Source organism: Hypanus sabinus, chromosome 22, assembly GCF_030144855.1.
Source record: "Hypanus sabinus isolate sHypSab1 chromosome 22, sHypSab1.hap1, whole genome shotgun sequence".
Classification (NCBI taxonomy): Eukaryota; Metazoa; Chordata; class Chondrichthyes; order Myliobatiformes; family Dasyatidae; genus Hypanus; species Hypanus sabinus.
Window position 1 is genome coordinate 44,454,825 of NC_082727.1, and position 27,070 is coordinate 44,481,894.

The 27,070-nt window shown below is 39.9% G+C and overlaps 1 protein-coding gene across 1 annotated transcript in view; it reads right to left on the bottom strand.

Annotated features, from left to right (window-relative positions):
• The window catches only part of LOC132379570 (inositol polyphosphate-5-phosphatase A), a 480,579-nt gene extending 466,697 nt beyond the window's left edge, over nt 1-13,882 (bottom strand). The window contains exon 1 of the mRNA XM_059947633.1: nt 13,541-13,882. Coding sequence (XP_059803616.1) covers nt 13,541-13,615 — 75 coding nt within the window. The 5' untranslated portion in view covers nt 13,616-13,882. The remainder of the gene's footprint in view (nt 1-13,540) is intronic.
• Between the last annotated feature and the right edge of the window lie 13,188 nt (nt 13,883-27,070).

Below are 27,070 nucleotides of genomic sequence, written 5' to 3' on the forward strand. Positions count from 1 at the left end.
TTTGAACAAGTGTTAAACTTTTTCAAGCTATAATATGAGCATCTTCTACTGAAATTAGCATGCAAAATACTATTAATATAATACTGATTAATATAGAAGTACAGTACTGTGTAAAAGTTTTAGACTGATAAGTATATCTAAGGTGCCTGTAGCAATTTTATGTACTGTACTGTAACTGATACAAATAAAAATTCATGACATACGTGAGTGATGATAAATCTGATTCTGATATGGGTCTCTATTGTTGACCAAGAGTGGGATGGGGGCAGGGAAAGAGGAATCATCATTGGGAAAACAGGAAGGGGGAGGGAGTGGGAAGCACCAGACAGACATCCTGTAATGATCAATAAACCTACTGTTTGGAATCAAAATACCTTGCCTGGTTTCTCAGGGCTGGGTCTGTCTGACCCTGCACCACCCCACACCCCAGCACTCCTTCTCACACCCCTCCCGTGCTGCTCCACTCTTGCTATTCCCAAAATACTTTGCTCCCTCCAGATTTACAAACTCCCACTCCTTTCCACGTTGACAAATACAGCACTGTGCAAAAGTCTTAGGCACTCTAGCTATATATATGTGCCTAAGACTTTTGCACAGTACTGTAGATCGAAGTTACAATAAGTTTTTTTTCAAAAGGCTAAACTCCATTTGCACGTGGGAGATTCTGGCTTCCTTTTCTGGAGCAACAATAGCAACAATTCTCAGAGCAGTCATACAACTTATCCATACATTGTTGCTGAAAACCCCCAGCCCTGCACCCCACTGCAGTGATTGATGCACCTCTTTGAATTACATGTTGAGCATTCACCTCCTCCTTTTTAACTCGTACCCGTTTCTCCAAATGCACCAGCAGAGGTTGATAGCTTCTTGATTGAGAGGGATAATAAACCAGCTATGATTGAAAGGCGGAACAGACTCGATGGGCTGAATAGTATAATACTACTCCTCTGTCTCATGGTCTTCTTATTAGAAAATCAACTAAAATTAAAACAAGCTGGTTTGGTCATCCACAGTTCTGATATTACCTCTGGTCGTGGAAGTGTGAGATTCTGCCGAAGTGAAGTTAGGGAATTCAAATGACACATCCCATCAATGTCACAACGCTGAATCATATTGCTTAACTCAAGCATCTATTCTAGGGGGCTTTAAACCGAGTTATAGTCCTCTTTAATTCCCTGATTGTTATCATTTGATAAATCCCTCTATACCTTAGATACTTACTGCCAGAAATGTAAACAGCACAGTAAAATATAAATCCACGAAATGGTAGAGAAATGACAACCGGAGTAAACGTGCTCAGATGCTCGAGATTTGCCCAATATTATTCTTAACAATCTTTCTTAAATGGAAGAAACAACAGGGACTCTTTAAGCTGCAATGAAGCATCCTCAGTTTTTTTTTACACTAAAAGATGCAATTTCTGTTGGGAGGAAATGCCTTGTCATGACAGAAAAGAAAGATGCAAAATATAGTTCTGAAGTAAAACATATTTATATCCTTGAAAGAAACTGGAATTCATCCAAATAGCTTTTCATGATCATCCCTGTCTACTGTTTTAACAAAGGCTTTAACCCATTTGAATTCTATTTATAACAGCAGAGAGGGATTTATTGTGCATATTCTTCCTAATATTGACAGTTGTAATGTCTGGGCACTAGAAATACCTATGACTGACAAACTCATTTAAAATAATAGGCCAAATTTTGTGATGAGCACTGGATAAACTGTACAACCATTTGTTGTACTTCCACTTATCCAGAGTCTCTACAGAGCTTTGCATTACATTTGCAGCCAAGAGCTATCAAGCAGCATAATGCCTTCTACAGAACATATAGACCTCTTGTGAACAGTACAAGCAAGTTAGCATCTCCATAGCAATCAGATTAAATATTATTACTACCTTCGACAATCAGATGCTAAAAAATGATCAAATAAAATGAAGATCAAACAAAACAAAAAGATTCATTAATGAGCAAAGCCATGTATGAACTAGGAAGCATGAATTAGAATGACAAATTCAATGCCACATTAGGCTCAATAACTAAAAAAGAAAGAAAGAAACAAGTCGACCTTGTCATGGCTCTTGAACTTTATTTAATTACCTGCAATGCACTTTCTCTGTATCTGCTAAACTCTCATCTGCACTCTGTGTTCCTGTTACTACCTTGAAGTAGTTAGGCATGGCATAATCTTCCTAGGTGCCACACAAACAGAAGTTTTCCACTGTTACGCGGTACACATGACAATAATAAACCCAGGCGCCATGGTAGCATAGCGGTTAGTGTAACGTTATCCAGCTCAGGGCTTCAGGGTTGAAAGTTCAATTCCGGTGCTGTCTGTAAGGAACTTGTACACTCTCCCAGTAAATGAGTGGGTTTCCTCCGGGTGCTCCGATTTCCTCCCACAGTCCAAAAACATACCGGTTAGTAGGTTAATTGGTCAACTGTGATTAAGCTAGGGTTAAATAGCTGGGTTGATGGGCAGTGTGGCTCATTGGGCCAGAAGGGCCTGTTCCATCCTGCACCTTTAAATAAAATAAATACCAATACTGATTTAGGAGAGAAATAAAAGAGACAGAAACAGATATTGAAAGGGGTACTAAAAAAAATTTCAAACAATACTTCGAAGTTGAAAGAATGAAGCTGCACACTTCCAAAAATTGTATTTTCAGTGTCAGGGAAGTTGCTTCAACTTCAAATTTCAAGTCCATAGTAAATTTATTATTTAAGTACATATGTACCATGGTATAATACCCTGAGATTCAATTTCTTGCAGGCACTCATAGTAGAACAAAGAAATACAATAGAATCAATGAAAAACTACACACAAAGACTGACAACCACAGAGCAAATACAGAAAAACTAATAATACGAAGAAAATGAGTAACAGAGTCCTTGTACATGAGTGCTTGGTACCAATTAAGACGTGGCATACTGCTAAAAATGATATTCAGACCAATAATTAAGTTTGCAACCATCACACAAATTGAAATCTGCATTCTATTCAATGCAATATGAAAGAAAAGCCATTGTGAAGAGCTTCTGATTGTGTTTGAGTAACTGCGAGCAGAGTTGGGTTCAGCTACGAAGGGGCTACTCACTTCAATTATCAGCTGAGCCAAATGGCCTCAACATTCAACTTTCGTAGACTTGCATCTTTTTTCTTCTATTGCCCTCAATTAAACTTCCATTCTCTGCCGTGCACTGACTTCAGCTCAAAATGAGTTGCTGTGCAAAATTTTGCTTGCCTATCATCAGTTCCCTTGTTGACTGCCAATAGTCCAACACCTAAAAATGAATGTTGTTATCCCATATTTTAATGTTCACCCTTAATTCGTGCAGGTTCCTTCAGTGAAGTGATTTTCACATCCAACCTCCCTGTTCCTATCATTCCGGTCTTTTGCACCATCACCTTGACCTTACTTCTGCTGAATAGCCATAGCTTTAGAAATCTGGACCCTGACATTTGGAATTACTTTCCTAAATTTATTTACCTCTTTATTAAATTATTTTATCTTTTAGGTTACTTATTTAAATCAATGTATTTGGTTAAGCCTCTGAGCACACTCCTTTTTCTATTTTGTTTCAGCACTATAATCATTATTTTTACCATTCAGTTCCATTAAAATAGTTATGAAAAGATTTATATTAATCACCAGTGAAGTCTGATCCTAAGCACAGTATAACACATCACCCTGTATAAACATTTGCCACATTTTTGGCTCTTCCTTTTATTCCACCCATTCTTTCACCTGTCCTCATTATCAATTTTCAATTTTACCAGCATGGTATCATCAGATTGCTGTGCTATTAGAGTCTGTCTTTCAGGTGAGGCATTACCTGCCCTCAGGTGGGGGTGAAAGTACTGATGCACCATCAATAACTCTCGGAGACGTGAGGCGAGAGATAGGCTTTTATTAGCTGGAAGAAAGTACCGTCAGCAGCAAGAGACTATCACACAACATCCTGGAGACTGAGGGAGGAGCAGTGCCTCCAATCGCCTTTATACAGGGGTCTGTGGGAGGAGCCACAGAAGCAGTCAGCGGGGGGGGGGGGGGGGGGGGCGTATCCAGACAGATATATGTAGTTCACCACAAGTACACTAGCCACAACACCATAGCAACCTGGCGTCTGAAGAAATGTATGTCAGCAAAGAAAGAAAGAAAGAACGTGTTTGTATGCACAGCACTTCCTGACTTCAGGAAGTCTCAAAGCACTTGATGGCAATACATTTGAAGTGTAGTTAATGACATAATGGAAGAAGCAAGAAATCAGTAAGATATAATTGTACAACAAGGTTCAATAAAATATAATGTGGAAAAAATGGCCAATTTAATTGGATTAAGAAATATGTATTAGCCTGGAAATTATGAAAAATAGTGCCAGCTTTTAAGTAAATGATGGCACTCCCACCAATTCAGGCCAACCGTAATTCTGGTTTGGGTTGTCGTCTTAAAAATTGAGCTTGAATTCCCTAAAATCCATCGGCTTTCGAGTTATACACAAGACAGCTATCAAGTAGCAATGTGGCAGACACTACAGAATGTGACATACTTATCAAATTAATTTGTTTTATAAAAAGTCTTCTTCAGAATGTGTTTTTAAGGAACTATTATAAAATTGCAATGAGATCTTGCCACTATCTTTTGGTACATCTGGTCTCTTTTCTGCTTTGCAAACAAAAGCATAATTATTTGACAATTGCCACACATAACTAACTCTGCCATGAATGGTCCCAAGCTCGGATGTGAAAAGAGAAGGGTTGGGCCTGGGGTTTGCAACCCAACCTGCAAAAACTACAGAAATGCCCAAGAGAAGCTCCATCCCTGGGAGAGGAAGGATCTTCACCTGGAAGACATATGAAGTTGTGCGGTGAAAGCCACAGGGCCGATCAACCTTCTATCACCCAGGAAAGATAGGCCCAGGACAGACCCTGGCAAGCTGTGGTCGGCAGTCTACAGACTAATAAGGGTGATGGACTTAACAACAATGACTTCTGTTGAAATTAATTCCAACCCTGAATAACAATACATCAAACAACTCTTCTTTCTTTGCAAGGAATCACATGGCTTATTTTTTTTCTTAATCTCCATATTGGGTCAGGATTGAAACTTGCAGGAAAATAACATGATGTACATCCCTATAACTGCTTTCTGTAATGCCAATATACTATACTAACTGGGTCCTAAATTAGAAAAGGAAAAAGACCTGCATTAACAAAGTCTTCCCTGATGTCAAGATGTCCAATTCAATCTGCAGTTAATGACATATATTTGAAGCTTTATGTAAGTTAGGGAAACACAGCAACAAATTTTGGCACAACACTGAGACAAGCACTTAATTTGTTTTAACAATGTAAAAAAAAATGTCAATTATATCTAGGCTTGACCAGAGAGTATTTTTCTCCATCGATTTTCTTTAACTAGGCCATTGTTACTTCTGAATCCTGAGACCTATTGACCATCTGACCTGAGCCAAATGGCTCACATTAACCCTCATTTAAGCGCCTCAACTTAAAATCTTATTTCATGTTTTCAAGTGATACTTCATTTCACTTTCTTCATAATTTTCTCTACCATGTAACCCTCTGAGATATCTATTTGCTAATTTTATCCTCTAGATCATTCTAAATTTAATTGCACCACTCTTGGCGATCTACCTTCAGCTGCCAATGCCCTAAGCTATAAAATTCCTATCAAAATCTTCCCTGCTCATTTCAGTTGCCTTGAAGCCCTCTTCTTAACCATGGTTTGGACCATCTGTCTTACTACTATCTCCTTATGCAGCTTGGCATAAATTTTCATTTTGGAAATACCTCTTTGAATCTCCTTGTGATCTTTTGACTTCTATTTATAAAACTCAATGAATCTTACAACCAGGAGCTGCGGTTTCTGTCATTATGGGATAAACGTCATCAGAATACCCTGCTCTTTTCTCAATTCTACCAAATGATCTTTTTGCATCCACCCAAGAGGACAGGCGCAGACAATGCATCATCCAAAATGTATATCTCCAACACTTCTGAATATTTAATTGCGGTAATGGAATTCAGATTATGTCCACAAGTACCTCATGTCAGGCACAGAATTAGATGCAAGTGCTACCAAGCGGCCAAGACTAAATATTTTACAATCCAGGCAACCCTGATAACCATTTACAAATGTTTCATTTCTAATACTGTATTCAACCCATCACTAAACCTTGATTTACAACATCTAGGGCAGCAATTATTTTTAAATTTGCTTTTTATCTTGGAACATTAGTCTGTAACTCCTCTGAAAATTCTCAATTAGTATGCTTGATAACTATGCAACTGAAATATATTTATTAAAGCATATTTACAAAGGAAGTTTATACAATTTTTTTCTAAAGAGCTTGTTGAAACTGCACTTGAGGAAGTTCTCTCGGGGTCAATTACTGAGGCATTCAATTTACACAGCACATCAGATATAGAACCAGTACCGGTCAATTCACCCCCTCATTCCTGCACTGACATTCAATAAATTAATGGCTGATACTTTTATTTCAGTATTATTTGCCTGCACCAACACCAAATTTCTTGAACCCTTTGATGTCAAATATTTTATTGATTTCTGTCTTTAACATACTTAGTGACTGAGCTTCCAAAGCTGGAGTTCCATGGACACCTGCCAAATGGTATTAGTCCATGGCATAAAAAGGTTGGGATGCCTGCTTCAGAACCTTGATGGGGAGAAAAACCCTCAAACTTAATTAACAACTGCATGCAGAATTTTCTTCTCATTTACATCCTTATTCTGAGTCTGCCAAATCTGGTTCTAAGCATCCCAACCAGACCAGTAAAACCCCAAACTACAACCACCCTTCAAGACTCTCATAAGAAGTTTAAGTATTTCAATGACATCAACTTTCATTCCTCTATAAAATTTCAGTCTGCTTGATCTCTCCCCATACAGCAAGCTTGTGCTCCCAGAAATCAGTCTGCTGCACAAGTATATAGGACTATGGAAAACCAGAACTTCATTTAACGTTCCAGGCCCAGTCTCTCCATAGCCCTATATTGTTGGAGCAAGATATCACTACTCCTGAATTCAAGAGTCAGGGTCCCAAACAGGCCTTCAAGGTGAGGCAGTGCTTCAACTGCAAATCTGCTGGGGTCATCTATTGTATCCGCTGTCCTTGCTGCGGCCTCCCCTACTTTGGTGAGACCTGTGATAAATTGGGGGAACCACTTTGTTGAGCACCTCCACTCCATCCGCCAGAAGTGGAACTTTCCGGTGGGCATACACTTTAATTTCGATTCCCATTCCGGTTCTGACATGTCGGTCCACAGCCTCCTCTTGATAAAGCCACCCTCAGGGTGAAGGAGCATCTCCTTATATTCCATCCAGGTAGCCTCCAACCTGATGACATGAATATTGTTTTCTCCTTCCGGTAAAAAACTGTTTCCCTTCCCCCCTGCTCTCCTTTCCTATTCAGCACTCTGGCCTCTTAACCTCTTCATGCCAGCCTATCACCTCCCCCTGCATCCCCTCCTCCTTCCCTTTCTCCAATGGTTCACTCTCCTCTCCTATCAGATTCCTTCCTCTCCAGTCCTTTAGCTTTCCCGCCCACCCGGCTTCACCTGTCACCTTCCAGCTATCCTCCTTCCCTCCCCCCAACTTTTTTATTCCGGCATCTTCCTCCTTCCTTTCCAGACCTGAAGAAGGTTCTCGGCCAGAAACATCAACTGTTTGTTCATTTCCACAGAAGCTGCCTAATCAACTGAGTTCCTCCAGCATTTTGTGAAAGTTGTCTTGTATTCAAATCCTCTGTACCACTTATCTTCATGTACACTTGCTGTGCTGGAATATTAACCATTAATGCATTATGTACAAAGACTATGATATCCCTCTTAACACCTACCCCTTTTAATCTTTCAACGTTTTAAAAAAAAGGTTTTAATATTTTTACTAAACTGGATGACCTCAGGTATTTCTGCATTACGTTCCTATCTGCCAGTCACTTAACCTGTAAATATGCTTCTGGGGCTTCTCTGTATCTTCCTCATACCCCACACTGCCAGGAAGCTTTGATTCACCAGTAAACTGAGGTACATCAATTCCCACATCCAAATCAAAGATGAAGATTACAGTAAATCTTCTACAAGTAATTTTTTTTAAATGTTAACCATGTGGTTTACATGCTGTTTACTTTTATTGTATTACTAACACAGGTCAATAATATTTAAAGAAATTAACATTATCTGATGAGTGATGTACTGATAGAGAAAGAACCTCTTTTGAATATGTGGAATTTATTGACTTATTTCTCATTCATCGAACTTGATGGTGCAGTGCAATGACATATCATCAAACTATAGAGCAGATTCTGAAAGCACAGCTCAATTTATACAGCAGCCTGTATTTCACTTAGACTATTTGACCAAGTGCCATGCTGCATAATCATCCTGTACCATAGTCCGGACAAATGAACAATATTCTTAGAGCTAATCCAACTCTCGGCATTGTATGGACACTAATGAGCTAAAGATACGAGTTAGGAATAGAATTACAAAAAACTTCACAACCAACTTCTTGTTTTTCAGTGGTATCTTATGGGGAATGAAGAATATTATTGAAAGGAAATTTATGCATTATTTTTATTTTTAATATGTAAGAAATGAGTAATGTGTTTCATGTAAGGATTCACAATAAATTACCCATTAATGCACAATATATTACCAATTGAACATAATTTGAAAATGAATTACTCTGACAAAGCAGCAAATGGTAGCTTATTCTTTACAATGCATTCGCAACATGTGTTTCTTCAAGGTGCAGTTCAGAAATATGGTAAATAACTTGTATACACAGAATGTTACACATTAATTCAACGCTACTTTCTTTCACTCATCATCAACATTCTGCTTAAACAGTAAGGTAACAATCCGATGTCCAACCAATACTTCAGAACTCAGCACTGCTCAGAGAGGCAAACACCAGGAAATCTGCAGATGCTGGAATTTCAAGCCACACACACAAAATGCTGGTGGAACACAGCAGACCAGGCAGCACCTACAGGAAGAAGCACTGTCGACGTTTCGGGCCGAGACCCTTCGTCAGGACTGAGGTCACTAGGTTTGGCAGAGCAAAAATCTAAATCTAATCAGGGTCCTGAAGAAGGGTCTCGGCCTGAAATGTTGACTGTCTATTCATTTTCATAGATGCTGCCTGACCTGGTGAGTTCCTCCAGCGTTTTGTGTGTGTTGCTTTGGATTTCCTGCATCCGCAGGCTTTCTTGTGAAACAAATTCTCAATCCTGCTTTTGTAAAAGAACATTAATTTCACCTCAAAAATTCAGCAAGCCAGTAGCAACCTAGAGCTCGTTGGTTTTGAATCAAGTCCAAAAATGCAATAGAGAAAGACGTGAAGAAAGACCTATCCTTCACATAATATCTTTTATTATCCCAGGAAGTGCCAAGCTGCTTTACAAAGGATTAAACATACCTAAAAGTGTAGCCACTGTTGTAATGCAGGAAATGTGACAACAGAATTCATACAACAAAGAGCAAAGAGACAATGAGCAGATAATTTTAAAAATGATGTAAATACACACCAAATCAGAGACTCAAACTGGTTTGAAGTGTCAAACTGTCTAATGTTCTAATGAAAAGAATCACCATTTGAAACAGTACAGAATCACTCCCACAGATGGATTTCAGTTTTTACTTTGATTGCCCAAGGTTGTCATAGCTAGGGGAGGTAGTGGGGATCAGCTTCCAATGGCATGCATCTCAAAAAGCCTCTGACAACCAAGTCCAGCTTCTGGCCTTCACGTGTGGCTTAACTACTAATTCTGCCGGAACCGTTTCTACTGACAGGGGAAGGGGCAAAGGTGGGTTACCAGCACCTTAAAACCAGTTGCTTCGGGCAGATGAGGCTCGTCAGCCATGGTTGGCAGCTCATCTCAGAGATGGAAAATTCTGATCTCAAACCTCACGCACTCATGGGAAAGGCTTCGGGAGTAAACCCCGAGGAAAGGTCCAGAGCTGGAGTCCCAATGTTGAGTTCAATGCTGACTGGCCACTCCTGTGACACTGCTGGTGCCAAACTGTATCAGTCTCTGCCGTTCCTTTGGGTTCATCAGCCACATGGAGAAAGACAGCCTCCTGTATGGGCAACAGTATGCTCTCCGTATCGTACTTCCCTGGCTTGTGTTTCTCATAAACAGCTAGGACGCAACATCCATGGTCGATCTTAACCAACGGAGGGCAACAATACGATATTATTTTATACTTCTGGAATCTCCAGCTTTTTGCTTGATTGTCAATGAACAGTTAATTCCCTTCACTGGGGTTAATTGAGGAATTAATACTATCCACAGCATTGAACTTCATACAGTGCCAGAGGATATTTATATTCATTTGGCAGGGCAGGTGAGATCTTACATCACCTTCCAAAGAAGCACCTCTAATACTACTACAGTGGAGTGAGATTGTGTTGAGGTCTCTCAAGTAGGACTTCAGCACACACATTCTGATTCACTAATAAAGTACTGAATCGATACTTATAAATGTGGCTTCTGCTACCAAAACTTCTTCTAAAACTATTACCATTTATTTAGAAACAGAAATAAAAATTAAAAGCAGGCCCAACAACACCAAAATTGTGCAAATTGGTTTCCTGTAATGTCATGCTTAAACAAGCATCCTGATTATCAAGAAAATTGCCAATTAGGTATCAATGATTTGACAAAATTATTAATCCCAATTTTATTGATGCCACGAGCTCAAATGTAATTAAGTAAAAAATACATTTTAAATTAATCATTGATTTACTAGAGTTCTACAAATTCATTGAAATGCACTGTTGCTGTACTGCTGTATGACAAAGAACACAACAATTAAAGGCCAGACTGCAACAGCATAAGTTGTTCTCTCACTTGTACTATATTCACACTAAAAATCGAGCGAAAACTTGCATTGATTTTTTTAAGGATTTATTTTTAATTTAATGATATCTACACGTTTTTGCTGGACATATGATATCTAATTATATCACTGGGTTTACACATTTTGAGGGCAAAATCACAATTCGCACAATATTCACACATTTGAAGCAGAGTTATTACTTTCACTGGCATTTACTAATGTGCCGATAGCACTACTGACAAGCGGAGGTGAACTGTGCACCAGTTATAAAAAATACTACAGATAAGTTAGTCTGGGATCAACTCTAGACAACTGGAGTCACTTCAGTTGACATTGGTGTTCTTTAATTTGATCCTGACATTAATGATTAAGCAACCATATCAAAATGCGAAGGCAACAAATTATATATTATATGACTACTGTACTTCACATATTCAAATTGGCTTAAAGTTTATATTTGAATATGCAGTTCTTGTTGAGCTGGGATCTGGGCTCATTAGTTCAATATATGACCAAGCTCTGATGCACCATAATGTTTTCAAAGAAATAGTCATATAGAGGCTAGGCCCCTAAACAACACGTGTATATTGTAACTGTATATATAAAGCAAAGGGTAATACTTAATGATTGTAAGGAACAGTAAACTGAAGACTTCTTTCTGCATCTCCTGCAAATTATAAGGATCTTCCTGAAGACTTAATTTCACAAAAATGCAACATTTCTGGCAAGCACTGTCCAGGAGTGAAACAAAGCTTGCATATTTTTTCATGTTCAATTTTCACACAGCAATTTTTCAGCAAATATCCATCTATTTTCCTTCTTTTCAAAGTTAATTTACCCAACTGCTAAAAGTTCTTTCTCTCACAAATGTTGTCACACATGATGTAACAGCAATGGCCTAGCACTAAATAAAGCCCAGGGAAGTCTAGGTGCAGCCTCCCTCCTCACGCTTAACTGGAAACAGAATTCTGGGTCATTCTGCTGAGAGAGAGATTTGAATTTGCAATATAGTTTCCTAAGGCCTCTCTAAAAATAGTGAAAGCTCTTCACTTACTTTCCCAGTTGTTGGTGACCAGCCCATGTGATCCCACAATGGGCAATTGAATGATCAATTAACTACATTTTGAAACTCCTGCTTAACACATGAATATCATCTTTAAAAAAAAACAACTGTACTTCTTGCAGTAATACCATGGGACTGCATAAGTAGACAGATGAGCTTGAGACTAATTTTTCATCAAAAGTACATTGGTACTTCAGACTTAAAGTCCTAACTACGGTAGATTGTCAGCCCTGCTGCATTCCAAGCCCCACAAAAACTTCAAATAAACCAATTCCACTATCAACTGTATCAACTAGACTTTGCAGCCCTTAAGCGTCTGTGGTGCTTTGGACTTGGTTTTTAGATCAGGAAAAAAAAGTGATGTACGAGTTTAACAAAGACTGTCACAGTCTTACACACCACCCGGCCCCATTCATGTTCACTTTTCCCGCTGGACTGTTCCAAATCCGGATAACTTGGTCGATACAAAAACAAAAAAAAATGTACTCCACTGTTCAGGAGGTTTCTCCAGGAAGAAAAAAATAAGGACACTGACCTTTCTTCAAAGCACCAAAAATAATCAATAATCACTATACCTCCAGTTCTTCTCCCCATACACGCTGCCAGATTTTTTAATATACTTAAAATGTTTTATCCTTATTTCTAACACATGCGGCATTTTACTTTGTGACAAATGGTTTTAACCCATGCCAAGCTCTGCCAACTTCTCAAAACTGACTTTGCACTCACATTCCACACATGAGCGTCGTTATTGTTGAGAACCAAAAACGCAGAGCTCCGGAATTGAATCCCGTGTCAAGGTGTCAAGCCAGTTTAACAGTCGGAATTACGTTTCAGATCTGAGTTAGTGAGGAGAATCTGGAGACTACATTAACTCTAAAACATCTGAATTGTTGATATACACACGATACCTCAAGCGCCTCGGTACAAACTACGCGCCACTGTTGGTGAAAGGACATAGGGAGTGAGATGAATTACAGTTTCACACACAGAACAACATCTCCCCTTTCTGTCCGCTTACTTGCGGGGGAGGGAAGGGTTCAATCCAGTCTGTCACACTCAGCTGCCCGGCTCATGTAATGCCCCTCGGAGAGAGTTCCTTTGACAACGGGCAGACAAACTACTCTGCAGCCGTCACCACTCCGGCAACACATTTCGGACTGTCACAGGGTAGCAACGGGACCGTTTCTCTACGTCCAGTGCCCGATCTGAAAGTGCGCATCCTACTGACACAGACCTGGCAAGCCCGAGTTGCTACTGGGTGGCGATCCCAGCTCCGGCTGCACCACGGTCGGGCTGAGACCCTGCAGCCGGCGCCGGCGGGGGAACGGGGAGCGGACAACTCAGGCGGCAAACCCGCAGCTCCGGCTGCTCATTCCTGAACACTGAGAGAGGGGGAAGAGTACGAGAGGAATCCCACCAGCGTGCGAAACCCCAGGCCTGCTTAAATACTATGATCAAGAGAGTACAGCGAGAAGAAACAGACCATCTCCACCAACACCCCCTCCCACACCACACACACGCAAACTCAGCGCCTACCCTCCCCCAACTCAGCCCATACTGTTTAAAAACAAGAGGTAGACTTACATCTTCAAACAGGGATCCAACATTGGCTGTTACCAGCAAGACTCCGGTGCCCTGTGCAGGCGTTTTCACCGCCATAATCTGCGGGTGTGAGCACACCTTGTTTCTTGTCAGCAGAAGGGGTTGTCAGAGGCGCTCAGGCTGCTCCCCCGCACTGTTTATATCCCGTGCTCACGCCGCGATCACTGCGTCTTCATTCATTCGCAGCGCCGCTCTCTCTCTCTCTCTCCCTCTCTCTCTCTCTATCTCTCTCTCTCTTTCTCTCTCTCTCTCTCTCTCTCTCTCTCTCTCTCTCTCTCTCTCTCTCTCTCTCTCTCTCTCTCTCTCTCTCTCTCTCTCTCTCTCTCTCTCCTACCTCTCCTCTCTCTCTCTCTCTCTCTCTCTATCTCTCTTCTCTCTCTCTCTCTCTCTCTCTCTCTCTCTCTGGCTGTGTGTCTCCGGCTCCAGCTCTCGCTGCCCCAGGGGCTCTGCTCAGTGCACGCCGCTGGCCTTCGCTCATTCTCAGCCTCTCGCCAACAACTAGAAACTTTCTTCGCCTTCCCTCCCCGCCGCCTCTCAACACAAGCCTTCGATCGCTCTGTTTCCAAACATTTCACTCTCTCCGCGATCTTTGCCTCAGCTCTTTTTTTCGGGCAATCTGTCGCCCAGGAAACATTGCGTGAAATTGACTCGTAAGGCATGAATTTTTTTCTAAACTGTCTTGACGTCAGTTACCAGATGAAAACGATCTCGCTCTTAAAAGGGCACTGTCTCAGTTGTCAGTGGGGCCCATCTGCAAGCCGCTCCGCTAAAAGGAAGCATAAACCGGGTCGGGGGGGATTTAAAACTGTTCTGAGACCGTGAAAAAAGTAAAGCAAGAAATAAGATGAGGCAAGTGATCTATGTTTATTCTGATTTCTGCACCGTGAATTCAACCTCAGTTAGTCCGATGTGGTATTTGACTCTCGACATGACATCACCGATTGCACTTCGAGAAGTATTTCGAAGGCTCTAAAACGCTCTGGGACGCTCTGAGGTTGGGAAAGATGCAAAGCCTCATATTGCAGCAAGATTCAGTCCGGATTTTCCTATGCGACTGGCATGGTATTCAGCAAAGGCAAATTTTATAATCCCTTCATCTTCCTATCTGCAATCCCTTCTCTTCTCAAAATTACTCCTTACTTTTTGCAAATAACTGATCCATTTCTAATCTGCCTCATATCTCTAAAATCCCTGAACATGTTCTAATTTAACATTTCTAGCATCTGCAGATTTTCTCTTGTTTGAACTTTAACATATTGGCACCGCTGCTTTGAATTTTTTTGATCAGGTTTTCACCTTCTTGTGGGTGTTGAAGTGGTTATTTTATCAATTCATTAATAAGTGGTGTGACAATCTAATACAAGAGCCATGGTTTGCAGATGTTTTGTGAAAAGCCCACTGTTACAACTTCAGAGATCATTCAGAGCTCAGTGACTTGAGAATGTACTTCACTTGGTCCTTGATTGGAGACAATGGAAATTAAAGATTAACTCCACTCCAGCAGCAAATCGTTGTATGTGTAGGAAGCCACTGAGACAAAATTTGCAGAGTAGGTTGGAGCAGCATCACGGACTTACTGCCTTCACTGATGTATCCTTTGGTTAGAATCACAACTTGCATTGTCATCAAGTAACTGGTGAAAAGATTCTGGAAAACATGAATCACCTCAAACATTAATGAAGAAATACACCATGATATCAGTGCAACCGGTCAGCCTTTGACTGTCTAAGGGAAAGAATTTTCACAGATCTGATGTAACTCATGGTCGAACAAACACCATTCCTTATACCTCAGCGACATGGGCTAACCACTATGTCAAAGTGCTGGAGAGGTAGCACAAACTCTGTCTTTACAAAATCCTCCATATCGATTGGCAGGCTGAACAAGTTAATGTTAGTCTTCTCCCCCAAGTCAATATTCTCAGTTTTAAGGCTCTAATTGGCTCCAGTGGGCCAACCACTTCACTCAAACGCCCTTCAATAACCTCCCAAGGTACGGTAGGTACTCTAGTCCAAGTTCAGTCACAACAAGGGATTACTGGAGAACAAAGGAAAAAAGCTTCAAGGATATTCTCAAAGTCCATTTGAAAATATGTAGCCTCCTTACCAACTTGAGAGTCTCTGGCCTGTGACTGATCTAAATGGAGTAGAAACATCAGAGAAGGCATTACAATCGCAGATAGTTTCATCAGAAGCATGAAGAAGCCCAGTAAAAATGGTGAAAGGAATCGAATACCTCACATACTCCCTTTACACCCATTGAGCATCTTCTATCCTACCCATGGCAGAGCCTACAGAACTCACATTGAATCCATCAGCTTTCTCATAGCTGAAAGTGAAGTAAATCATCCTAGCTCCAGGGGATTACATAAGAACTGGACAACCGCATCTAATCTTCCTCATCTGTATCTACTTGTATGTAGCCAGCATCATGGTTAATCACATCAACCTCGTTCATTGCCACCAATTAGCATTCAGTTATATGGAATTGCAAACCCTGGTTCCATTGGTGGGAAAATGACATATATACTCTGGCCATTTTATTAGATACATATACACCTGCTCGTTAATACATGCAGCCAATCACTTACCAGCAACACAATGCACAAAAAGCATGCAGAATTGGTCAAGAGGCATGGTTCAGACCAAACATCAGATTGGGGAAGAAATGTGGTCTAAGTGACTTTGACTGTGGAATTATTGTTGGTGCCAGGTGGGATGGTTTGAGTATCTCAGAAACTGCTGATTTCCTGGGATTTCCACACAAAACAGTGTCTAGAGTTTACAGAGAATAGTGCGAGGAACAAAATATCAGGTGGCTGTTCTGGGTGAATATCACAGTTAGGAATGAAAACACCTTGTTAATGAGAGAGATCAGAGCAGAATAGCCAGACTGTTTCAAGCTGACATGAAATCAACAATAATTCAAATAACCACAAATTATGCAGAAGAGAATCTCTGAATGCACAACATGTCAAACCATGAAGTGTATGGGCTTCAGCAGCAGAAGACCATGAACATACACTCTGTGGCTACTTTATTAAGTACAGGGGTTGCTGAATAAAATGGCCACCGAGTGTATAATCTAGATTGTGAGAGTCTGCAATCCTCTGAGGGGCAAAGGATCCAATGATCTTAGAGCATCACTTAAGAAAGGCTCGGATACAAGTACTGAAATTAATTGGGGAAAGTTAACAGAGTTTTACTGTTATTACTTTGGTGAGTTGAACACAAGGTAAGGAGGTTATACATCAGCACTGTAGGACAGTGGTGAGAATACTCTAGACTACTGTGTATAGTAGTTATCTTTGTGTTTAAGAAAGAATGGTGCTATACTGGAAACAATTCAGAGAAGATTTACTAAAATAATATTCACTGCTACTGGAGGAAGGAATCTGCATGTGACATCTCTTTCTCTCTCCCTCTTTGCTCACTGCTTCCAGAGGAAGGTCCTTGCATTTGAATGATCTCCCTCCCCCTCTCACTTGACGCTGCTGGAGGATGTTGTTGGAGGCCTAGGTCTGGGACAGAATTTAATTGATGTGCTTTGTGGATTGGACTCGGTAGTTCATGTTATGATGTGTTTCTGGTTTCTGGTCATTCCTTGTCTTGTTGCTATCTATGGCAATTTTGATGGGGCAGCCTGCAGATAATCAACAACACAGCGCAGATTGAACTGAATATGCTTGGACTCTTCCATTAACTTTGTGGGTTGGTGTTTTATATACTGTTTTTTTGTCATTTGCACGTGGGTGGGGAGTTGATATTTTTCTTTATGCAGGTTCCATGGTCTTCTTTGTTTCATGGATATCTGTGGGAAGATGAATCTCAGGGTTGAATACTACATATATACTTATAAGATAAATGTATTTGAATCTTTGGAATTGATGGCTTTCTTATGAGGAAAGCCCAGACAAGCTAATTCTCAATTATCCAGAATTCTGAAGCATGAAAAACTGTGTAAACTCATGAGAGGTCTTGATTGGACGGGTGTGGAGAGAATGCTTCCTGTTGGGGGAAAACATATCAAAAATGAACGCCTGTAAAAACAATTGAGAGAATATTTTTGCTCAGGGAGTCAAAATGTTTGGAATTCTCTTCTTCAGTGTGGTGAAAGCCAAGTCATTGAGTACTTTTAAGACAGAGGTAAACAGATCGATATTTACTCAATCTAACTTTCACAATGGGATGAAAGGTTACCGCAGGTACAAGGGACTGCGGAATCTGGGTTACAATCAGACTAGCTGAATCAGGTTTTAGGAGCCAGCTCTAATTCTAAGTAATATGTTCATGACTATACCAAATCAGAGAATCACCTGTGACAACTTGTCTTCCTGTACCCATTCCATTACTTGTTGCATCTTCAAAGTTCTATCCTTGGCCTTCACCCTGTATGCCACTTCTAAGCAACATCATCCAAAACCACAGTTCAACTTGTATGCACATGTTATTGATACCCACCCCAAAATCCCTCCTAGTGCAGAGCCATGGGCCACATGATACCATCAGAAGGGGAATTTTACCCTCCTGGTTCAGACCCAATGGTGAGGAGACCCTCTGCTCTGCACCTGCCATGCAATTCACTCTACAACCCCTACCCCCAAGTGTCATATCTATTCTATGCTGGTCCAAACAATGAAACAATTTCCCTGCATCCACCTCACAATCTGAAAGTGCCAGATCATAGATCATGGCCTGGTCAGCAACAACCATGTCCCGTGAATGAATAACAGACATTATTATTTTTTTTTACGATTTTGCCACTTTGATTCCCTGAAGACATCTTGCCCTTCTCCCTAGTGTTTCACTGTCCATGCCTTTGACCTAGTCATAGATCTCATCTTTGTTCTCTCTCTCTGCTTTTTTGTTTGCACCTCATAATTAGTTTTATATTTACCATGTTCCTATCTAATGAAAGGTCACCAAATGGAAAACTAATTGTACTCACTTCATAATTACTGCTCGGCCTTGGTCTCAATAGCATCCGTTTTTATTTCAGACTTTCCAGTCCTTCTGTATTTTACATTTAATTGAGAAACATGACAAAGTATTCCAGCAACGAACTTCACCCAGAATCTGTTTGAAATTGATATCATATCTAACCCCTGATAATGTCCAGACCACCTAACCATTTATTTACTCTTACCACCTTTCTCAATCTTTTACTTGACTTCGATGTTTACCTTTGGCCCAACTGAAATCAACATCCACACCTTATTACCTCATGACTAGGCTATATCTGCAAGATTCTGTATGACCTTCTTTGACCATCCTTTGTAAGCTTGAGGACACCCTAATATGGTTGCCCACATTCCTAATCCACACACAACCCATCCTCTTATCAGCCCCAGTGCTTGGTTTCCAGTGAAGCAACATCTTGACTTAAAAGTGCTTACACCTTTTTCCAAGTCCCTCCATTGTCCTATATCCCCCTATCTTTATAGTACCTCCGAACATTTAAATCCCCTGTAGTTCTTGAACTCTAGTTTTCCTTCTAACCCAGATTCAGTCACTTCACAAAATCAACATTTTGTAAAATTCTCAGCCCAGCCCTCTCTTAATCCCTCCACCTCTCTAACTCTCCTCTTTAAAGACACCCTTCTTTTATCAGGCTTTTCATCATTTGCCCTGATATCTCTTTAGTTCCAGTGAAGAGCTTTAATATATTTAGGCGACTGTCAGATATTTTAATGAAACATCACCTTTGCTTTTGTCTTCACAGCTACTACATCTTCTATTTTCTCCTTAGAAGCCAGCTGATGTTTTGACACTTTCCACAATCTTCTGTTTTATCTCAGATAAAGGTATTTCTTTTAAACTCATTAATCCCATTTTGAAGATATTTACTGTCTTGGTATTACACAACCTGCTGCTTGTACCTAGCCTGCAAAAGAAAATTCCAAGTAATTCCACTGTCCTGTTCTTTCAACATTGGGTAGATGTTGTTCTTTCTTCCAGTATTTTCCCATTTATTTGTTACAAATTACTGGTGAATCTGCCACTTTTTTTCTCCATTCCTGACTTTAACTTGAACCCTCGTGACCTTTGACTTGGAGATTGTGTAGATGCAACAGGATTGAGGTTAATGATTTACTAATGTTTAAGAGGATCAGAACATCTCCTGATTTGGAATAAACCTAAATTCTGCCTATGGAAGAATGGAAAATTACCCCATTCTATAGGCTGAGTCTCAGAAACAGGAACCAGTCCCAGGGTGGGGTGTGTTTTGCAGCCAAGTGGGGATTTCTATGAAATTTCAAAAGTACGGGTTCTTTTCTCCTGGTTTCACAAAGGCAAAGGTTTTAAAATGTACTGGCCACTTTAGGAAAGATTTACAGAGGTCCCATTTAAGAACCACTGACCAGGCAACCTGCAATATTTTATGGATGGCGGGATTTTCCAAAGCAAAACGTACTTCTGGGTTCCACTTTCAAAGACCTTTCACCCAACATTCAGTGGAGAAAGGGTGGGCATCTTTTGAAAATCTCTTTGTAACCAGCATCTAGGTTGTACACTTCACACTAACTTGCTCCCATGGATCAATCCTTTTCCCAAACCTAATATTCCCAGTGTTCCTCCTGCTGTTGCTCCTGGCAATCCCAGGGAAGTTGGTTCACTGAAAGATCATGTGTCATTAATTATGCTTTGTAAAATACATGACAGAAGGCTGTGGAAATGCCCATGTCCTTGTTTACACCATGGGGGATAACTCAAATTATACACTTGAGATTGGAAGATCACCATTTAAGGATTTTCAGCCATTGGCTGCATTTGTGTATTCTGTACTACATATTGTTGTAATTTAACTCAAGTACTTTTAGATGTCAAAAATAGCATAAGCCCATAAAGGGCAGGGACTCGCAAATGCCAGTGTTAGCAAGGTTAGCTCCCTGGTATTTAATTTAAGTCTCCACCACTGGAAACACCACAGTTTGATCTTGAGTAGTCTTTACAATTATGTAGTGCATTCCTGCTATAATGTGTAAATTGCTAAAATGAAACATAAAATTAGGTAATTCCTTAAGGAAGCTATGGAGCATTGGTACAATTACATCAGATGGCAATTTGCATCACATTAAAGTAAGCATCGAGATAAAAAAGGAAGCATTTAAGAATCAAGTTTAGAATTGGGACCAAAAAATAGTAATAAATAGTAGTTTACTCCATATTGACTGAGCCATGCAGATGTTTTAGTTACAAATCAATTTCCAGTTTTCAATGTTGAACCTGATGACTTGGAATGAATAGCCAGAGAGGATCCACCAGGATACTGGCTGTCTTTGAGTGCTTCAGATGTGAGGAGAGACTGGATTGACTGGGATTGTTTCCTTGGAGTGCAGAAGATCATGTTGGACCTGATTGAGGTGTACAAAATAATGTGTAGCAGAGATAGTGTTGGTAGTAGGTAACTTTCCCTCCCCCACTGCAGAGTTATCTACAACTGGAGGGCAGTGGTTTACAGTAATGGGTAAAAGATTTCAAATGAGTGCTGGAGACAGGTACAAAGTACATAGATGAGCACTTCAATCTTCAAGGCATTGAGCGTTACAAACTGATTGCTGGTAAATGGGATTAGTATAGCAGGGTATTTCATGCTCACCATGGACAGAGGAGTTTGAGGAGACATGGTATGCCACCAAACTCTTGCAAGGTTTTACAGATGTACCGAGGAGAGCATTCTAACTGGTTGCATCACCATCTGGTATGGAGGGGCCAGTGCACAGGATTACAGAAAGCTGCAGAAATTTGTAAACTCAGCCAATTCCAACATAGGCACTAGCCTCCCCAGTGTTGAGGACATCTTCAAAAGGGCAGCATCTATCATTAAGGACCCTGATCAACCAGAGCATGCCACCTTCTCATTTTTGCCATCAAAGAGGAGGCACAGGAACATGAAGACACACACCTAACATTTCAGGAACAGTTTCTTCCCCTCCACCATCACACTTCTGAATGGACAATGAACCCACGTACACTGTCTCACTTTTTGTCTTTCTTTTTACACTACTAATATAACTTAATTTTCTATATATGTCTTACTGTAATTTATAGCTTCTTTGTTTTAGTTTGTATTGCTACATAATGCTGCTGCAAAACATAATTCTCAGCAAACACTATGCCAGCAATAGTAGACTTGATTCTGTCTCTGAAGGACATATATAACTTCATAGCTCTAGTGGTCACAGTAGGAAAGTAGTACATTGCTTTCAGTTTTGACATGCATGATAGGAAGCAGAAAACCATTGCCCAAGTGTTGATGCAATTCTTCACATCTTTTGATCTTGATGGTATCTTTGTCTCTAGTGATCTGGAGGGCAGGTCTAAACTTAGCATCAAAACTGTATCTGAGTAGCTACTAGAAGAGTACATATTGATAAGAATGTGCCCCAGAAGGTTACAGGGAAAATGCAATACATGAATATGGCAATAATGATGGGTCGTAGTAGCGTGGCCAAGGAAGAATTTGAAAACAAGTTTGATCATTTTTAAGTCAAATTATTGTTTGAATGGGAGCAAATTTGGAGCAGGAAGCATCAGCCTACTGGGTGTAAGGACAGGGGCAGCAGAAGTTTTGGTCAGCTTTTCCTTTATTGAGAATACAACAAGGGAAAACAGCAAAACTGCGTTGGAATAGATTAATCTGGAAGTGGCAGGGGTATGTGTTAAGGTTTGACTGAGGTAGGGACAGCTTTGGCTGATGCTATTGAATTGTAAATAAGAGATCTTAGTGGATTGTATGCTATTGGTTGCAGAAGAATGATTCAGATTCAGAATGCAGCTTAGAAAGTTTATGGCTAGGAAATAGAATCAGTAATGGGAAATGGCTTCCATCCTCTAGGGACATCAGTGGAGAGGCACTGGAGAAGAATGCTGTGATCAACAGCTGCTGGTATGTCAAGAAGGAATAGATTGCCTTAGACACTTTCAAATAAATCCTGTGCTAGTGTTGTGTGATGAGATGTATTCAAAGAATTTGGAGGAAATTCTGAAGAATTGGGAGACAAAAGTATATTCAAGGATTTTGTGGAGGAAAATAGGGTTAAGAAGAGAGGCAAGTACAGAGTCTCCAGACTTACTCCTTAAAAGGAGAAGAAGATGATGCCTTGTGTGTGAGAGAGAGAGACAGAGACACAGTCAGAGAGATGTGGGGACCAGAAGGAAAAATCAGCAGTCAGTAGTTTACTTAGAATTGGGTCAAAGCTCTTGATAAGTCTGAAGGGCTTAGGATGAGTTCAGAAGCTAGGAGCTCCAAAGAACTTGAACTGCTAAGCTAGAAAGAAAGTGGGAACCTACACTCTCAGCTGAGCTGATGGTCAGAGTTGTTGTAAGTAATTATACAAGCTTCTTGTTGGAAGTAAAATTGGAGTGATTAGAGTGGTAGATTATAGGGGAGGAATAAACCAAGATCAATCACACCTGTTTTATCAAGGTTACCTGAAGTGATTTTTACCAAACTGATCAAGTCATTCCATTCCATTATGAGGTCATAGTCACACCAGGCTGTGAAAGGAATGTTCTATAATTATGCAAAGATTATTTATCAGAAACCAACTAGTTATTTATTCAAAATTATAAGATCAGAGATGAGACAATATGGTTCCATCACTAAGATCTCATCCATCTCCTGGCCAAGAAATCAGACTGCAACCGAATTATCAAGTAAATACTCACACTTCTTGGGGGGAAATAAGGACAATCATGCTTTCTCAGGGCAGTAGTTGCCATATTTGGAAATGTATGCAGACATTGGAGGTTTTAGAAGAAGTGAGAACATTGGCATCAGTTCTCTATGAGAGTTTAATAAGGGAATAATACTCTGCAAAATTCAGGTGAAAGATTTTGTGTTTTTACGTTAAAAATGGAAATATAATTAAACACTGATAATCCAGCATTCAAATGTTTAGAGACCCTGACGGTTTGATATTTAATGCATTCATTAGTGCAGAGTGTGAGCAAGAGGTCCAGAGGAAGGGAAGGTATACAATTGGGGTTAGTGTTGGGGTTGGTAACACAGGAACACAGGAATATTGTGCTAGGATCCAGAGTATCTGAGTGTTTCAGGACGAGCTGAAATTTACCAAATGAAACTCACTGCATTCTCTTTGCTGCTCCCTTTGAACTCACACTTAAAAAAAAAGTTAGATTATGGTGTTTTGAGGTTTTCAATAAGATTAGGATCCAATTGTCTGAATGATCTACCAGTACAACACCATCCGGGTCCTGAAGATGCCAGATTATCAGAGTTTTATTGTGCTTTTATCAGGTTGTAGCTAAAATATTCCTTGAGTTATGTTCCATATCGATTCTTTGCCACCTTCTTTTTAACAAATTTATATTACAGGCTATTGACAAAAGCTTCTAAAGTCGGCACTGGAAATTATTCTCCTTGGTGACATTCCATGTCAGCCAAAAGAAATTACTGTACTGGATTTTTACCGCTTGCTTTTTTTCGTTTCAACTATTGGGAGTTGAAAGCTTGCTTGGAAAAATAGGTTTTAATATTTTTTCATCAGTAGCAGGTATGTGCACGATAAGTGTCAATCATGTTTTCACACATTTTGCTCTATGAATGACACATGTGGATTTTAGAATTAGAATATTGTGTAGATAACAAGTTCAAGTTCAGTATATATTGTTCCTCCAGAGCATGGGTGCACAACACGATACATGTAACTCACACACATAACACACTCTGTACTAATGAGTGAGTTAAATTTCAAACCATCAGGATTTCGAAGCATTTAAATGCTAGATTATCAGAGCTTTATATTCCTAATTTGTCATTGTTATTACTCCTTAAGGAAAAGTTTCTGTAACAGAATTTGCCTGTCACAAATGGACCAGCTTTAGAGCAAGTAATTGCCCAAGAAATTATATGACAAGGATTGCAAGCACTGGAGGGCTAAAAAAAAATCTATTGCCCTTGATGAAATCCCTTAGGCACAGTTCATCCATTTACAATTCTCCAGGTTCCACAAAACAAAAAATGGAGAAGCACTATAATAGCCAATATTGAGAATATCCAAGTGTACTGTTGTCTCTCTTTGAAAACATAGGTTGGTAAAAGTTTTCTATGCACTCAGTAGATCCTAAATTGATGTGAATTAACCCACTAATGATATGTGGTATGGCTGTAGGAAAATTCGGCAGGCAACATGATTTGAAACAGTAGAGGAACAATTATTAGACTGTGTGGAAGCTGATTTGACAGAGTAGTTCGAGGAGGCAGCAACTTTCATCATTCATACAGATGCTTTATTCACAAGTACATGACAGCTAATGTGAGCTTTCTTTGTACTCTGCCGGGAAATAGCTTCAGTACAGAAAGTGATCCTCTCATTTAGAATGTCTCATTGGATTTCTTTCATCAAGGTGTTAACTGTTTGGGTTAAATACTATAAATCATTTATAAGATTTCTGCTGCAGTTTGATCCCTTTGACTGAACAACTTGACCAGTGTTTAGAAAAATATATTCTGTTTTGCCGTCTTAGGTTTGTGACAGAGAACATTATCCCTCTGATTGATTTATCCAAGCCCTGGAGGAGATAAAAAATATAATTATTACTTTAAATTAAATTAAAAACATTCTTCACCAGAAATCCAAAGAAGACTTTAATGAGGGTGTAAAATCTGTGCTATGCTATAGTTCCAACTATTTAATGTATGTGAAAGGTTGGAAGCAGCTTTTAAATGTGTTTCCCAAGTAACAGCAATAATGGGGTGCTTCATCAACACACTGCAATTTCAGGGTGACGACTTGTTTAAATGGACCAGATATTAACATTTATGAAAGAAGCAATGTTCTTAAGTCTTTAATCACTTTGAATGGGGGAGCACAGCGGTACAGTAACACACCAAGTCCCAGGTTCAATTATGATATTGCATGCTTTCTATGTGGAGTTTACATGTTCTCTCTGTGACCGTCCAGTTGTTCCCTTTGGCCTCTGGTTTCCTCCCAACAATATACTGCTGGGTTATAGAGCCACAGAGGACAAGGAACAGAAGCAAGCCTCCTGGCCCATCTAGTCCATGCCGAAGTATTATTCTGTCTAGTCCTATTGATCCACACCTAGACCATAGTCCTCTATACCCCTCCCATCCATGTACTTATCCAAACTTCTCTTAGTATTGCAATTGAACCTGCAGCCATCACTTCTGCTGGCACCACCTTCTGACAAGAAAAGATCCCTCCCGTCCAGGTACCCCTTTATTATTTCACCTCTCACACTTAACCTATGACCTCTAGTTCTAGTCTCACTCATGTCATTAGAAAAAGCTTACTCGTATCTACCTTATCTATACCCTCATAATTTTGTATACCTCTATCAAATCTCCCCTCATTCTCCTATGCTCCAGGGAATAAAGTCTTAACCTAGCCAACCTTTCCCTACATCATTAATGGGTTAATTAGTTACTGCAAATTTCCCTAGTGTAAGAGAGTCTATAGACAATCAAGAAGAAGTTGATGCAATGCGTGAGAGAAAAAATGTTAACAGGAAATAAATTGAGGAATCAAACAGAGAGAATGTTCCGGAAGCTGGCATAGACTCAATGAGTTGATGGGCTTCTGTTATGTCATAAGAAAGTATCAGATTAAAAGAAATATGAAATCAAGAATGCTGCAGAATCAGTTTATACTTCCCCAGAAATTTAGATTTTGCTGTAGAGGATTATCATTGTGATTAAAAGTTGAGGCATGCAGTGGTTATTTTTTTATTGCTGAATATACTTAATTTTTCTAAACACAAATTAAAAAAACTAAACAGAACCAAAAATGAAATCTAAAACACTTAAAACTTGTTTGAACCTGACAGTGTCAAATTGACCATACAAGGGGTGATTGATAAATTCCTGGCCTAAGGTAGAAGGAAACCTGGCACATTTATTTTTCAACATAGTCCCCTCCTACATTTACACACTTAGTTCAGCAGTCGTGGAGCATACGGATCTTGGACCTCCAGAAAGTGTCCACAGCAGGTAAGTTTGTGGCCTACGGTAGGAGATGAGTTATTAACTTCAAACTTTCTGCATAATCACTCAAAGAGTTGATCTGCATGAACGTGTAACAAGAGCTGTATAACTCATCTCCTTCTACCTTAGGCCACAAACTTATCAATCACCCCTCGTTTTATAGTATTATATGTTGCAATTGAACCTGCATCCACCACTTCTGCGGGCAGCTCATTCCACACTCTCTCCACCCTCTGAATAGAAAAGGTCTCCCCTCCAGGTTCCACTTATTATAGTCATTGTGCTTGGACCCGTAATCCATTGTGAAGAGCTTTATTATTTCAAAATAGTTAATATGCTGTACCTGCCTGTGATGTGTACTTATAGATATAAAAATAAACTTAACTGGACTTGGGCTTATAACGATGTCTTGAATAGTTACAATTTCTTGACTGGTAATGCAAACCCATATGTTGCCCTAAATGAGACCATTTTGGTGCAACTCCTAATTAACTAGTTCTGGTCCTGCCAGGGCCAACCTTGTGTGGTTAACCATATTCC